Here is a 17,454-nt window from a genome sequence, read left to right on the forward strand (position 1 = left end):
ACACTGTAATTTCTGAACGACTCGGAATATCGGAAAATCCCTTTGCTAACATATTCTCCACTATATATACTTAGATACAATTCATGCAAAAAAAATCGATTTCTCCAACCCGACACACGGGATGACCCCTCAAGCACTATGCAAGAACGAATGTCTTTTGGATGCTTTGTAAGTTACGACTTGTTCAAACATCGAAGAATTGACTCCTCGATTTGCTATGTCGCCGAGAAAGAACGCGGATTCTTTAGCCAGTCTATTGTTCGAAGAAGAAGAAAACAGTCTGAAAAGTTCTTTTACACCTACTAGGAAGGAAAGTTCAAATTGATGTGAGATAAACTTTATTATTATTAAAAAGGAAACAAAGAAGAACGCACTAGCCGGGAATCGAACTTGAAGCCCAGCTATGCACAAGCGGAAGCCTTACCGCTGCACTACTAGAGCCATAGTGCCTGTACTATCTGCACCACAGTATATCAAATAAATAGTATCCACACTAAATGGACCGTACTTATGAATATATTGGAAAACTTTATTCGTACACATCATAGGTACTAAACCACATTATGTAGATACTGCTAGATGTTGAGGGTGTTCGATGTATATGGATAAGCTTTTCCAATACATTCGCAAATCCGGTCTATATACTATGGTATGGACTAAAATAATAATAACGATAGAAAACCCCGATAAAGAGTTACATAACTCATTTAAATATGGTTTCCGAGGTATTTGACTTCAAAGAGCACTGCAGTAACTGTCCAACTTTTTAATTCCTTGACTGTAGTTAGGGCTAATGCCCTCAGACCCGTACCCACAAAATATCTAATAGCGAGCACATAATGGACACAGCTATAAATGTAGCTAATGGGAATGTTTTCTCTTCTCAGATTGAGATCTCACATTCCACCCAACTAGGTATCAGCAGCTGAGTTTTATTATTCGTCATGGTAACGGCATTTTTTAGCCTGCAACGACATTTCTCTCATCTCAACTCAAAATTTCCTGCTGCAATTATTAGAGTTCATTGAAAGCATTTTAAAAATGCCATAGCAGTTAAACGCTCCGAATGCCCTCAGACCCGTACCATTTGGAAGTCCGCTATAAACCTTCGGAACCAAAAGAAATGACATTCACCGACAGAATGCTTTCGAGCGCCTAAATGCAAGCAGCTTGGAAAACGTCAAAGCAATCTGCTAAGGTTCATCCTCCTAGCTTAGTCAATTGTTTTGTATTCATAGGATGTCAGTGTCAATAAATGCATGAAAATAAGCAAGAGTGGTTCGTTGTTTTGTCGAAACGAAGTGTCTACAATTGAGTTCAGGTTCAACCGTGCTTAAAACTATTCCATTGCCTCAAGAGGCCAAAGTAAGCGAGTCGGATTTGTTGTTTATTTTTTGAAGACTATGGACTTTTGGGAGTGCCTAATTCGGGACAAAAGTACAAAAACACCGGAAAATAGTTAGACTGCTTCGCCTTTAGCAGCTGTAAAGTGCACTACGAAGCTATGAATAACGGCACAGTAGAAAACACACCGACATTCATTTTCCAGATCGTCCAGGAAAAGTTTCTTCCAGGGGAGACAGTGAAGGCGGTACGTCTTGGTATTTGCGAGTTTGGGCGGCATCACTTTCATACCATGCACTTCCAGGTTCTACATGCCTATCAACGGATTGGTGTAGAAACCTCGAATCGAATCTTGGCGTTGGTGGCGACACAAGACAGTTATGCTGTTTTCTCGTTCGCTTTGGCCTGTGATAAACCCCGCACTTTTTCTGATTTGGTCGTCGACAACATTTTTCCAATAGATAAGGGCTTCCGTATGGAGTCAGAAGTTCGTAACACGATTTCCGTCTTGGGGTTCAGCTTGTCATCATCCCAGAGCGCCCGAAAATCAACTTTCTACCCCTCACACCCAGATGATGCGGACGAATACACTTCTTTCAAGCTTTTAGTAGATGACATTTTTGACTACAAGGTGCGAACTGCGGATACATATCCCCAGGCGATTGTGCCACCACCTTTCGATGATGACGAAAGTGGCACCGGTGGCGGCACTACTACTGATGAAAGTGGATTTTTCGGGAGCGAAAAAGAATTTAGCTGGCTGGCAAGATACCGGCGAGAAGATGATTTACTTGCGATTGACCGCTGTATTGCGGATGGTTCAAAGCCTTTGCTCAAGGGGGAATCCAAGTTTCAGTATGAGCTCAAGAAACATGAACACGAATATATAATAAATAAGACTTACAGGTCAGTATTAATGGTGTTCGCCGTTTCTTTTTAGGAAAGACATTATTTGCACGATTATTTTATATTCTTAGGATTTATTGTGCCACTTGGAATGTAAACGGACAACAATGCAACGCGACAAACTTGAGGCCGTGGCTGGCTGCATCTGAAGACCCACCGGATATCTACGCTATCGCTTTTCAAGAACTTGATCTTTCACCGAAAGCGATTACGCTCAGCGAGTCTCGTCCTGACAGATCTGTTATGTAAGTTTACCTTTGTTTTTCCAGTTTCTAACAGTTTGATCAAATAGTTTTCCTACGGGGGATATGAATGCCCGCTCGATTCAGGTAATTTCAGAAATTGACATAATTTTTTTGCCACTAACGGATGTTGCCAGAAAAACAGTGGTGTTTTTCTGTACAAAACTAATGAAATTCGATTTTCTGCCATAAAGGCGGCATCAGGGCGTACGTGAACAACAACACGAAGGAAGTCGAAAGCGATGCATCGGCATCTGCGCTCGCCAAACGGTAATACATTCCGAAAGGCTGTTACAAGCAACATGAACTCGTCTGCTTTGGTAGCCCACGTATTCAATATGGCGTCGGCGTTGTCATGACTACTTTCGCGCCTGAAGGCGGCTAAATAATCGAATGAAACGAAACACTGGGAAGAGGCGAAAGCTGACGATGAAATTCTAGAAAATAAAAAAAACTCTTAACTCATTAATGTGACTCAATGGGCTCTCCAAACTTCATTGGAAAAAGAATATCTAATCGTAAAGCAGCCATTTTGATACGAAAACAGAAAGCAGTCTAATGGAATGTTCGAATTATCGTCCGATTGGGTTATTATCCTATATCGGGTAGATTTGACACCAGTTTTCTGACCACGGAATCATTCGTGATATTCAAATTATCCGCCTGCAAAAAAAGGCCTTTCAGTTTCTCTTCTGTCTATTGGATGATCCGCGATCCGAGTTTTTTTCAAGCCGGTAGTTTAGGGAGCAGTGTCCCTAACATACTGCTCTATAGGGTTTTCGTTTTATCCTTCTGTGAAGATAATCAAAATAATGCTCTCTCTGGCTTTGCCTTGTAGTTCAAATTACCCTATTTGATTCCTGAATCTTCGCGAACTCATCCTTTAGGATGGTCCTGACAGAACGGCTTGCAACCAAATATAGGAATTATCCAAGCACGATGTAAATCCTTTCAGCAAGGGGCTCGAATGCTCTGGTAAACACATCAAAAACGATTCGTTCAGTCTAGTTAGTTTAGTACCGTATGGTAGTAGTTCCATATGAGATTAATATGCAGTGAAGAGCAATAAAGTAAAATGAAATAAGAATAGTAATAATTTTGTTCGGAATTCTTCCATGAGAAAATTGAAGTTTAAGAAACTTGTAATTTCCCGGCTAACACCTCAGAGTCATCGTTGATTTAGAAATGGATTGAAGGCAGCTGCCTATGGGATCGGGTGTTCTCAATAATTATGGCCACGTGGTTCGCAGTTGGTGGTATAGGAAAGACTGTAAGAATCTCTTGCAAGGGTGTAAGGATCTGCATCCCGAACTATCTCCGATGTATAAGCTGCGAAATGTCAAGTTTTCTGGAAGGAAATATAGGTTTCACTTTCATTCGTTGCTTGTAGTTCTTCGTTATGCACAAAGACAGTTTTCCGAAAACGTGAGGTATTAGCTCACAGTTAAATTGCCATTGTAAAATCATTTGTAAAGCTTACATCCGATCCTTATTTTACAGCCACAATATTATGAAGTCATTGCACGAAGGCGCGCAATATGAAGAACTTTGCTCAGTTCGCCTAGTCGGGATGATGTTAACCATTGTAGTAAAACGAAGCATTCGTCCAAATATTACAAGATGCGAAAAACAATCGGTTGGAACGGGAGCATTAAATCTCATGGGCAATAAAGGCGGCGTTGGAGTAAGTTTAACATTAAATGAAGACAGTTTGTGTTTTGTTAATTCACATTTGGCTGCTCATGTGAGTGAGGTGCAACGGCGGAACGAGGATTTCAATGAAATTAATAGAAGGCTATTATTTTCCACACAGGATATTTCTAATCACGAGTAAGTAGTTATAGAAGCTAAGGGGAGGGGGAGTAACGTTTTTTTTATTATGTTTTTGCATTTTTTTTTAATATGATTTTCTGAGTGGGGAGCCTTTCAAGAAAATTTTAAATGAATCAGAGCAAAACTAAGGAATATATATTACACAGCGCGGAATCGTGGTTTGAAAGAAAAAAAGCTGCAGCTACTAATGCATTGAATTCCTTCAAACACACCTATTGTGCTCTTCCCAAGAATGTTTTGGATACCATCAAGCCTATCTATGAAAATCTGAATTAAGATGCGTCTTGAAACGATGTGTCGGAGGTTTTACGCAGAACAACAATGAGAGTTCGAACCAACTTCTTCTCACCAAAGCACTTGAGGCGAACCTCTGTCATCATTAAGATTGCCAACATTTATGCAAGGCATGAGAACCTGTGTGGACCAAGCGCCCTTGAGTGGGGCCGATAAGCCGACCGGAGCCGCGATTTGAAAAACTGGCTAAAGAAGACAGGTTTTGTCGTAGACAGGAACAACAAACTGCTGAAATCGATGATTCAGTGTGAGCTAAGTGGATTAAACTCGTTTATGAACGCTTATTCCAACTTCGTGGTGTTCAAAACATAAAAGGTGTTCTCCCAAAACTCACGTTTTCAAAGTCTGTGCCCTCATAACTGTAAATTACTGCACCGATCCTTTTAAAATTTTACTCACTATTTCCGTACATTATCTTTTTTCCAAATTTGTTACTATTTTGCAATAATAAAGTAGGCGATTTTTTTCCACAAAGAATCGCGTTTTCCACTTCAAGTGTTCCCAGAAAGTGAAAAATTAAAGTTTCTTAAAACACTTACAACCTAAACGTTATCTGGAGAAAGCGATCATCTAATGAAAAAGTTTTGATTTTTTTATTTCAGATGATCCAGCACCGAGTTGTGAATGGCATCGCAATTTTACTTTTTTCCGCGACATTTGGGAATAATTACTGTCATTGCCTTATTTTTCAATATTGTTTAATTAAGATTTTATACAATATTCGAATGCCATATCTTAATATACCATTGTTTTAAAAAATGGGTGTTAGTTGTACCGTAAAAAAAACACAAAATTGTGATTTTTGCCCGAATTAACGTTCCCCCCTCCTTAATAAACATGCTCGTAATACAATGACAATCGCCGAGAGCAAATCAGCTTACCTAATTCATATATTTGTGTTCATTTTCAGCCACATATTTTGGATTGGTGATTTAAACTATCGACTAAATATGACAAGTGATGAAATCACTGATTATCGAGTCATGCTAAAATTTGACCAGTTAAATATTGAACGAGCGGCACATCGGGTTTTTGAAAATTATTATGAAGGTGAAATAACCTTTCAGCCTACATACAAATATGATCCAGGGACAGACAACTGGGACAGTAGGTATGCCCAAGCGGAAAAATGTTATTCTTCTCTTGTTCTAATATTACTTTTTATTTTAATCGATTCCGTAAAGTGAGAAACATCGTCAGCCAGCATGGTGTGATAGGATTCTGTGGAGAGGTGATAAAATTAAACAAATAGTCTACAGGAATGTGATGAAAATACAACTTAGTGATCATAAACCAGTATATGCAACATTTCTTGCTGATGTTAGTATTCACAATTCAAGGATATTTAGATCTATGTAAATAACTAATAGTAGAGAACATGTTGAGTTACCGTTCTAGATATTTGTTCTCATAATTTCAATTGGAAATATTGAATAAATGTCTTCAGATTCCCTATTGTAGATTAAAACCAAGGACGAACAAAAGTACAAACGGGTTCACGAGAAAATTCTCAAACGGGTTGACAAATATGAAAATGATAATCAACCACAAATTACAGTTGAAAAAACTGATCTCGATTTTGAAGAAATCAAGTTCAATGAAGAATATTTCCGTGATTTTACCGTCGCCAATAACTGTCACCTACCCGTCGAGTTCTCATTTAAGGAGAAAACAGAAACAGATATGCGAATATGTGAAGATTGGATAAGCATAGACCCATGTTATGGCACCCTTATAACCGGTCGAAGTTTGAGTATTCGTGTTAAAATCCACATTAAGTCGGAGACTGTCTGGCGGGTTATTAAGAAGCAGGGAAATCACATAGGAAAAATTCCTTTAGACATTCTAGTCCTTCACGTTAAGAATGGTCGTGATATATTCATAACAGTTATGGGTGAGTATAAACCTAGCTGTTTTGGATTGCCCGTCGAAACTCTTTGTTGTCTAGATAAGCCAATAGTTGATATGCAGTGGTCGGAACTGACAGAGATTGTAAGTAAAGCACAACTGCAATTGGATCATATATTATGTTAAGCCTTATTCCAGCAAATGAAATCAACAACAGAACCGTTCAAAATAACAATGCCCCGCGAAATATTCCTTCTTATTGATTACCTTTATCGCGTTGGCATGCAGGAGATAAACTTATTCCAATTAGAACGTAGCTTCAAAGTTAATGATAACATAAACGAGATCCGTGACTGGCTTGACAGCTGTGGAGCAGCCGAAGAATTCCGTAAATACATATAACTATTTCTCCGTTATTTCGAAAATGCTTCTGCTGGTATATGCCTATGACTTTAATTCTATTTTCGCAGCTGGAACTCCCCACACAGCAGCTGAAGCACTGTTAATGCTATTGGAATCATCCGGAAATCCATTAATTCATCCTCTCGACCTGAATGTACTTAATCCCGATTATCCATTCGAATTGTGCTTGCGTGCTATTCATAAATTGTCTACACCTCGCAAAAATGTTTTTCTGTATTTGACCATGTTTCTGCACGAGTTCATCGAACAAAACCGAAATGCCAACATTGAAGTTATTGGTGGGTATTTCCTATTCAAAAAGGGAGTTGCTTACTTCCTATTAAACCGCACAGCTACGGTATGTTAATGCAAGTAATTATTTCATTGCAGCGAAACTATTCGGAATGATCCTCATCCGTTCATCACATGATATTCATGGCCTACAACGTAAAAATTTCATTAAAAGATTCCTGTCACGTGGGATATTCAATTTTGCACGTAATGAATTTAAATATTCGTAGTACAGTACCAACCACTAAAGAAGAAAATGTTATTCCGAAGATAGCAAAAAAATGTTCGATTGTTCGATTTATACAAATCCAAAATAAATAGAAAATACACAAATAAAATAGATGGCGAATCGTATTAAGAGGGGACGTACCTGAAATTCAATGCATTAAATAATTTAAAAGTTATTTTGTATTTTCAGTTGTTATTTTTAATGTGGCTCATAAGCACCAAATGTAGATTCGATGATTGATGTTTGATAATTGCTGTTTGTATTACAATCTCTGTGTTGACTTCCAATTTCATTGAGAGATCTTTGCTCTTTGATGTGGGAACAGCATGAACACATCTCACCTGCCCTTCGGTCCCACAAAGTCAATACTAGGTATTCTAAGGTGCCTTACATCTGACGCTATATTCTGCGAATATCAACATTAGGCGAGCAAGTTGAGGCATAAACATTACAACCTCATACATGTGGATATAAATTGAAATAAGTCGGGGAAACCGGTAGCTGGACGCTTCAGGTATGAAGGATTTTGTGTGTTTCTTTTATGAAGACATTTGAGTGAATTTCTAACACGTAATACACCCATATATTGGGTTGGGGAAAAAGTAATGTCGTATTTGTGATCGAATTTTAACGGTTTATTTAACATAGAATTATCCGATTTAAGTCAAATATGCGCCGTTTTGTTTGCAAACTCACTGCCATTTAGAAGGCAATTCCATTATCCCATTCTTATAAAACTACCCCTCCTTATTTGTAAAAAACTCAGCCAGTTTTCGCAAGCTTCTTTTGAGGCCAACTTAGTATCACCAAGAGCGTTTTGCATGGGCCGGAAGAGATGGTAATCACTTGGTGCCAGGCCCGGACTACACTTCAGGGGCGATGGGACATCCCATCCGAGCTCCCGTAGCTTCTGGCGGGTCATCAGAGATATGTGAAGCCCAGCGTTGTCCTGGTGGAACACAACACCATTCTTATTGACCAATTCTGGCCAATCGCCTCCTTCAAACGGTCGAGTTGCTCACAGTAGAGGACCGAATTGAGGTTCTGGCCATAGTTGAGCAGCTCATAGTGGATGACTCCCTTCCAACCCCACCAAACACTGCAAAACCTTCCTGGCCCTAAATTCGGGCTTGGCGATGGTTTGGGCCGGCTCGTCGTGCTTCGACCACGATCTTTTCCACTTGAGATTTTCGTACGTGATCCACTTTTCATCACCAGTCACCATCTGCTTCGAAAATGGGTCGAATTTGTTCCGTTTCAGCAGTGCATCGCAGGCGTTGATTCGGTCCAAAAGATTTTCTTCCTTCAACTCGTGTGGCAGCCAAACATTCAGCTTTTTTCGGAATTCAATCTTCTGCAAATGGTTCCAAACGGTTTTATGGTCCATACCCAGTTCCTGGCCAATCAAGCGAATGCTCACATGCAGGTCGACTTGGATGGTTTCGACAATTTTATCGATTTCTACGACGATTGGCCTACCAGTACGGGGTGTATCTTCGACATCCACTACACCAGAACGAAATCGATCGAACCAACGCTGGGCTGTGCGAATCGTTACAGTATCGGATCCATAAAGTTAAAAAAATTGCTTTGCCGCCTTCGCTGCACCTTTACCTCTCAGGTAGTAAAAATGTCAAATATGACGAATTTCTTGCTTGGCGGACTGGTGACGCGCTATAACTTGAGACTGAAACGTACGATCATAAAACTGTCAAAGAGACATCTGTAGCCCAGATTGTCGTCTTCAAATCGCCTTATAGTATGACCCGATGCAATAAGTGCAACACAAGATATGTGTGGCCATCTATTGACAAAATACAACATTACTTTTCCCCCAACTTAATATTATGTGAGAATATCCACTTTCGGGTGATATTGACATTCAAAACCTTGGAGCCTAGCCACCATATAATTTGTTGTAAATTTACACGGTAAAGGCAACTTTGAGCTATTGTAACTTTGTTACTAATAGTATGATTTTGATCAAACTTGGAGATAACGTGCTTCATATTATATTTTATACTACTACGGACTTTTATAACTCTGGGATAAACTTAGGGGGGTTTTACCCAATTTTCCCAAAAATATGGTAATATGCAATTATTATGCAATTAATTTGAACAAATATCGATATGGAGAGTATTTTGAGTCCTGGGCACCATATAGAGGCAATTTCATGATTTTTTCCAAACTTTTCGGTTGGGTAGTTTCAGAGAATGGGTCCATTAAAGAAATCATCACTTTCCACCCCTCCCACTCCCCGCCATTTTAGTAAATCTCAAAACTAAGACCGGCTTCGAAAAGTACTAATTAAGGCCTTTCATTTAATACCCCACATGACTATATTCGGTAAAAAAAATCGTACACCCTCCTTTTTACATGTAGGGGAACCCCCCTAAATCTCAACGTAACAGGATATCACTCACTGCATGTCTGGGGGTCCACAGTTCCCACCTTCTCACCAAGTTTAGTGTCAACCGGTATAGCCGTTTCTGAGAATAGTGCCTGTGACAGACAAACAGACAGACATTGAACCGATTTTAATAAGGTTTTGTTTTGCAAACAAAACCTTAAAAATGCAAGTGTGCACTGGTAAGTTGCATCAGTATAATTGGAATATATAAAGCGCGTAAACATTACACTCGCGCGATTGCAGTTGTACTCCTATTAGCGGAAACTTTCTCCGAGCCTACACAAGTTTGAATAAAGTATAATTAGTTTAAAATTTTCTCGATTATTTTTTTGTTCAGTGCATCCGCTAGCTATAAAACTGGCGCAGTCAGTAATTTTCTAGTTCATTAATAAAGTGTCGCGATAGTGGAATCATAAATCGATAGTGAATACAATTAATAATTGAGTGATCCAATAAAACTGATATAATTGGTTAAAGTCGTAAAAGATAATACCAACTCAAAACTAACAAACAAATTTTGTATCCCAACAACGATAATTAAATAGAAACAAACTCATGTCTGTAGTTGACAAAGGCTTCATGCTTTTGAGTAATTAATTAATTTTGGATCAAAGTAACCAATATTAAGCCTAAAAGGTTACTTCAAAATCTTGTAAAGGCTCAAAAGGGATCTGACCAGAAAAAAGAAATATATATATATATATATATATATATACCAGCCGCACCAGGTTTATCCTCACCTGAGTTGCAAACGCAGAGCGACCAGGCGCGTGTCATGGGTTGCGGATAATGACAGCTACGAATATCGCAAGTTAATCTTGTAAATAAGTAGCCGCGGACAAGCAGAACGTTTCCCTTTGTGTTCGTCCTCCTTTACCGCTATTAAAGTGTGTTAAACAGAATAGGGGCTATTATTAGTTTGAAGAATGGCTCCAAAAATATATATATATATATATATATATATATATATATATATAACGAAATATCTCGACAGCCTACATCGGTTATAAATCAGCCTTTGATTCCATATCACATTCGCGATTACTACAAGTGTTACGCTTGTATAAAATCAACCCGAATGTCGTTCTTCTTTTGAGGACAGTAATGAAGAATTGGAGCACGAAGCTATCGGTATCCTCACAAATATCAGGAGAGATACCAATCAGGCGTGGCATTTTCCAAGGTGACTCTCTAAGCCCACTGTGGCTTTGTTTGGCTTTGAATCCGCTATCCCATTTTTTGCATGAAAGCAAATACGGGTTCCAAGTCAAGCATGGCATATTGTCGAAATGTATGCCGCTCCTTGCTGGACATCACCATCCAGCTCAGCAGGGATATCGGCATGCAGTTGGATTTGGAGAAATGTCGCATAAAAACAATTGTTCGGGGAAAACACACCGAAAAAGAAGGATACAGCCAAAATAACATCCGAATTAAGGGTATGGATTCGGACGACGTCTACAAATACCTCGGCATATTGCAAGCAACAGCACCTGCTGTGGCAGTAATCGAATCTAAGTTGCTGGGGGAATTTGAACGGCGTCCGGATCTTGTCCTTAAAACTGAGCTGTACGGGAAAAATAAAATCATGGCAATCAATACCTTCGCCATTCCCGTCCTTCTATACACTTTCGGTGTGATACAGTGGAGTAATACTGATTTAGAATCTGTCAATAGACGGGTAAGGGTAGTTCTTGCAAACAACAACATGCACAATAGAGCTGCCGAAAAATTGAGGATCACTATCCCACGTCATCAGGGAGGAAGAGGGGTACTTGATTTAAAAACGTTGCAGTACAATCAAGTGTATTCTCTTCATGAGTTTTTCTATGAGAAACAATCCTCTAGCCAAATACATCAGGCTACCGTCATGGCAGATAATAAATTATCTCCTTTGAACTTGAGAAGCAGAGAATGGGATCCCATGTCGAATGTTACTTCAGTCTAACAGAAGATCGACATGTGGAAAGAGAAACCCATTCACGGAGGTCATATAAAAAATTTGTTGTTGTCAGGCATTGACATCAAAGCCTCCAACAAATGGTGTACTTTTCTATGAGACCGAAGCATTCCTAACTTCAATTCAGGATGCTTCGCTCCCAACAAAAAAATCACGACTCCTCAATCACGAACTCCAGTTGTAGGTTATGCAACTGTAAAGAGGAGACCATCCAGGATGTTGAGCAGTACCGAGTACACCAATCGTCATAACTCCGTCTGCAAGATTCTCCATCAAAACCTTGCGTTGAAGTATAACTTAGTGGAAACCTACCATCCTTACTATAAGTATACTCCGCAGAGAATCTTGGAAAATGATCGGGTCAAACTACTGTGGGAGCACACTATTGCCACCGACCACAGTGTTAATCATAACAGACCCGATCTAGTTCTGCTTCTGAAGGAAGAACGAACGTGCTTTATAATCGATGTAGCCGTACCGTCGGACCGGAACACTGTTGAAAAACAGCACGAAAAAATCCGGAACCACGGCCCCTTGGCAGACGATATGAAGCAGGCTTGGAGACTACAAAAGATCGAACTTGTCCCAGTAGTAATTTCAGCGACGGGATTAGTCCCGCAGAACATACATAAAGCGCCGAAAACGCTCGATCTTAGGGCTGGACTATACATGGAGATGCAAAAAGCGGTTATCCTTGCAACCTGTGCTATAGTCCGAAGAGTCCTGTCCGGTAACAATCTGACCTAATGGGTTTCAGTCTTGATCCGCACTGTCTTCGATATAAGATCCATGTCTCTGTAGTGTAGAACCTCCGCGTCATTGACTGAAGTGTTTGCGACAATCGGGATGTAGTAATACATTTTCGCATGGTCGCACACACTTTGCGTTGAAATGCATCATCGCTGTGATGCGGGCCTTTGGAAGTTGCCTTCAGCCCATCCTTAGGTTGGCCGCCCCTCGGTCCGGTTGGGCGGGAAGAGGGTCCGTGGGCTTTTTTAACTATATATGGGTGTGTGTGTCTGCGGTTTCGATACGGGAACATGAGGGACAAAACCTTGCACGTTCTTGTTGGTGGACCCTGGGTGCACCAAATAGCTAACGAGAGAGGTTCTGACTATTTAAAATTATTGTGGAAGCTCAACTTGGCAAAGCGTCCCGTTTATTATGGTACAAATTTTAATGGTAGATAGTGCCACTCATTTGATGAAAATTAATCCACAGAATGGGACTCTATCTTTTATCATTACAGGGTATTTCGTGAATAGTGTAAGAAATGTTGTCCTTCCCAAAAAAATCACAATTTCTCACTCCCTCAGTCATTTGATACAATTTTCATAAACTACATAAAATTTCTAATAAATGGATAGTTCTTTAATTGGAAAGGTCAGGATACCTTCGAAGATATAACTGCTTAAATTTAAAAAAAATTCAAAATCGATTTTTTATCTAAACTCCAAAATGCATTATTGTAACGGTACGCTAAACTTACAAGCCGTCGAAGTTGAAAAAAGTTGCCCCATTATGCTCCCTGTACAGATCTAATGCCGCCTCAATATAGGGCTGATGTAACAGCGTTGAGAGATGTACTGATAACAATCTCGTTGGTATGGTGCTTCGGGCTCGAATAATAACACCGCCTATAATCCCGTTTGACAATCACACCTGTCACCGTTATCATTGATACCGGCGTAAGCATAGTTGGCCCAAATCGTAAAAAGAGTCGGAACTGCTGGTTCGAAGACGAATGTAAACTAGCCACTGAACGGAAGAATGCCGCATACCGAGTAAAGTTGCATTTTCAAAGGACGCGGACACGCGCGGAAATTTATCACGAACTTGGCCGAGCGGAGAAGCAGTCGCTTTTCCGTTGAACAGATGAAAACAGGAAGCCTGGCAGAACCAAGAGGTCTGTGAACTGAAAAAATACAGAGAGCAACCGCACCAGGCACGGAAGTTTTATTAGCAAGTCAGCAGGATGAAGATGCTCATTCTGCCGAGACAAAGAGAGAAATTTGATTGGCAGCAAAAGGAGCATATTGGAACGATGGGTTGAGTATTTTGATGAACTGCAACAAAATATCGGCGAGTTGGTAGTCCCACGAACGAAAGACGACAAATCCTGCCACCACCAAGTGTAGAAGTAACCGTGCAATTCATCGGCTTAAGAATCGTAAGTTGCCAGGAGCCGATGGAACTACAGCCGAACTGGTTAAATATGGAGGTAAGCAACTGCATCAAGCGGTTCATGAACTTATAGTCAAGGTGTGGGACAGCGAATCAATGCCTGACGACTGGCAACGAGGTATTATCTGCCCCATACATAAAAAGGGAGATATCGTGCAGCTCATCAATTATGGAGGTAGCACGTTCCTGAGTAACATATATAAGATATTCTCCGCTACCTTGCTCCGTTAACCCCATACGCTCAGAAAAGCATCGGCCCATACCAAACAGCAACAGATCCGATTTTATCTCTGCAGTAAGTGATGGAAAAACTGTTGGAATATTATTATTCTGTTAAGGGAAAGTCGCACCGCGTCCTTGAAGAACTATTGTGCCCCTTTTACTGGTTATAGTGTACCTATTGATCATAGTATCTCAAGCAGGCCTGTAACCGTTAGGAACTTTAGTATGTTCCCCACTTCAGGATGTTTCAGCTTTGCATCTGGTATTAAGTGTTCTCCCAGATATCTCGACCTACTTTGCACAAGTGCCGGACACTGTCCCAGGACGTGTATAGAGGTTTCGTCCTCCTCCTTGCAAAACCTGAAGGCAGTGTCCGTAGATATCCCTAGTTTCCCTAGGTGATAGTACAGCCGACAATGACCAGTGAGAATTCCCACTATGATTCGGAGGTTCTTTTTGGTGAAGTTTAAGCAATCCTTTGTGCGCATGGGTTCGTATCCCCCAATAAGCACCCTGGACTGCTCCATCCCTGGTAGGCCCGCCCAATATAGTTCCCTCAACCGTTTCTCTTCATTTCTTAGATTCATAGCCATGAAACCGTTTCCGATTCCACAGAAGGGTTCTGGCCCGTGTAAAGGCGTCCCTGCTCCCTTCTTGGCTAGTTCGTCCGCTGCCTCGTTGCCTTCCAACCAAGCATGGCCTGGAACCCAAAGTATCCAGACCTTGTTGGACGAGCCGAGTGTATTCAATCTCTCAAGGCATTCCCATACCAGTTTAGAGTTCACCTGGTTGGACTTAAGTGCCTTGATCGCTGCTTGGCTATCGGTGAGAATAGCTATGTTCTTCTCCCTGTAGTTCCTTTGCAGATTAAAGGAGGCACATTTGTCTATGGCGTATATTTCCGCCTGAAATATGCTAGTGTACCTGCCCATTGGCTCAAAGTACATTTTCCTTGGACCAATGACACCGGCACCCGCTCTCTCTGCTGTGAGGGATCCGTCAGTGTACCAAGTAATCAGTTGCTGGCTTAAGCCGTATGTCGCAGCCACGCTCTCCCAGTTTGCCTTGTTACAACAACGTGTTTCAAATTTCTTATCGAAGTGAAACCTCGTTGTCATGTTATCCTTCGCTATCAGTAAAGAATATCAATCTTCCTTCGATTTAGGCAGCTCCCCGCCTCACTCATACTACCGGCCATCCTGAATATTGATCTCCTTGCCTGCATCTATATGTGCAGATGGAGAGGGGTTAATCCCAGAAGGACCTCCAGGGATGCCGTTGGGCACCTCCTCATTGTCCCACTGATACACACGCAAGCCAGCCATTCGAGCTTATGTAATTCCCTGGCTTGTGTGCTGAGTTCGGTTCTTTCTGCCCAGATTAACGCTCCATAGGTAATCATTGGCCTTGCTGTGGCGCGGCAGGATTCGCGGCATTCGAAATTTATTTCGGACGCGACCTGCTTCAGCTATGCGGTGGTCGGCCTGGACGAAGAGTCGATTCTTCTGGTGTCCGACGTAGTGAAGTCGGCATCATACTCGCAGCTCAAGAGCGAGTTGATCAGGCGCCTGTCGGCAAGCGAGTCGGCAAAATTAGACCACTTGCTGGCGAGTTTAACGTTGGGTAATCGAACTCCCAGCCAATTGCTTCGCGAAATGAGGCAATTGAGTGGGACCAAGATCGGCGATGACCTGATCAAGTCGCTCTGGCTGCGACGGCTCCCGGAGGGCACCTAGGCGATCCTAGTTTGCGTCTCCGGTTCCTTGGAGGAACTGCCAGCAACGGCCAACCAGGAGCAGGAGGTGTACGTTCGCCCAACCATGGCGGCCGTTCAACCACCGTCGAATGAGGTGAGCGACTTAAGGCGCGAGATAGCCGCTTTAACTGCCAGCGTGGCCGAGACGTTGGACGCTCAGCGTTCGGGTGCCAGATCGCGAGCTCGCTCACGGTCTGCCACACGAAAAGAGCGTTCGGTTAGCAGGTCGTCAAGACAGCCTGCGGACACAGGTATTTGCTGGTACCATCGTAACTTCGGAGATAAAGCGACAAGATGTACGCTACCTTGTAAATTCGCGCCTACCGCAAAAAACTAGGTCCGCGGGGGGTCTTGGCGACGGCCACCCAGAGCGCAGTGCCACGTCGCCTAACTATTTTCAACCCTCTCAGCAGGCGCAACTACCTCGTCGACACTGGTGCGGAGGTTTCGGTTCTCCCCGTACCCCGGCATCATAAACTTTATCCACAACCCCTCAAACTGGCGGCAGCAATTTCCTCCCGCATCAACACATACGGCTATAGGCAAGTGGACGTGAGTCTTGGCTTGCGTAGGACGTTTTCATAGCGTTTCATCCTGGCGGATGTCAGCTTCCCCATATTAGGCGGAGACTTCTTGTGTCACTATGGGTTGCTGGTGGACTTGCAAAATAAGTACCTTATAGACCCCAGGACCAACCTTAATTCGTCAGGCTAAGTGGTATCTCAAACTGACAATAACCTTTCCGTTCTTTTGGAGGACCAACCGACTCTCGTGTTCGGACATTTCTCCAAAAGTTCAGCCAGATTACTACCGAGTGTAGTCTCTCTAAACCAGTGAAGCACAGTGTGCAGGACCACATTAACACTACTGGTTCCCCGATCTCCTCGAAGGTGCGTCCTCTACCATCCCAGAAACTGGATATTGCGCGGAAAGAATTTGAACAACTTGTTCAACAGGGTATCTGCAGGCCCTCAAACAGTTGTTGGTCTTCTTGGTTGCATATGGCCCCTAAGCCAAATGGCGAATGGTGCCCCTGTGAGGATTACAGAAGGCTAAATGCACAGACTGTTCCTGACCGATATCCAATTCCCCTCATCCACGACTTTGCGCATCACCTCGCGAATTGCCGCATCTTTTCGACTTTGGACTTAGCCAAGGCTTATCACCAAATCCCAGTAGCTCCTGAATACATTCCAAAGACGGCAATATGCACAGTTCACCCGAATGCCTTTCGGATTGTGCAATGCGGCGCAAACCTTTCAAAGGTTCATTCACTCAGTCCTGCGAAACCTCGATTTCTGTTCCGTATATTTGGATGATGTTTTGGTCGCTTTTTCCACTGAGTCTGAGCACTTAGCCCTTCACGAGTGCATTTTTCAACGTCTCCTTGAGGCCGGTTTAGTCCTAAACGTTGAGAAATGCAAGTTCCTTCAAAAACAGGTGAGATTCCTCGGTCACTCCATTTCCCCTGAAGGAATACAGCCCGACCCAGACAAGGTGCAAGCAATTACAAGCTTCCCGCGTCCGAAG

General features: G+C 42.0%; 1 protein-coding gene across 1 annotated transcript; it reads left to right on the forward strand.

Annotated features, from left to right (window-relative positions):
• Window positions 1-954: 954 nt before the first annotated feature.
• LOC119660815 (inositol polyphosphate 5-phosphatase OCRL) lies at window positions 955-7,571 on the forward strand. The gene is made up of 10 exons (XM_038069658.1): window positions 955-1,591; window positions 1,649-2,250; window positions 2,322-2,495; window positions 3,993-4,322; window positions 5,530-5,730; window positions 5,804-5,939; window positions 6,081-6,611; window positions 6,666-6,855; window positions 6,938-7,168; window positions 7,260-7,571. The coding sequence occupies exons 1-10, from the start codon at window positions 1,505-1,507 to the stop codon at window positions 7,388-7,390; spliced, it is 2,613 nt and encodes an 870-aa protein (XP_037925586.1). The 5' UTR covers window positions 955-1,504; the 3' UTR covers window positions 7,391-7,571.
• Window positions 7,572-17,454: the final 9,883 nt, after the last annotated feature.

The sequence above is a fragment of the Hermetia illucens genome, chromosome 7, assembly GCF_905115235.1.
Source record: "Hermetia illucens chromosome 7, iHerIll2.2.curated.20191125, whole genome shotgun sequence".
In the NCBI taxonomy this organism is placed as follows: Eukaryota; Metazoa; Arthropoda; class Insecta; order Diptera; family Stratiomyidae; genus Hermetia; species Hermetia illucens.

Bases quoted from the DNA above. Each gene is read 5' to 3' on its own strand.
- LOC119660815 (XM_038069658.1), top strand. From the start codon at position 1,505: ATGAATAACGGCACAGTAGAAAACACACCGACATTCATTTTCCAGATC. The intron at 2,251-2,321 runs GTCAGTATTAAT...TTATATTCTTAG, and splicing joins ATAATAAATAAGACTTACAG to GATTTATTGTGCCACTTGGA. The intron at 2,496-3,992 runs GTAAGTTTACCT...CTTATTTTACAG, and splicing joins CGTCCTGACAGATCTGTTAT to CCACAATATTATGAAGTCAT.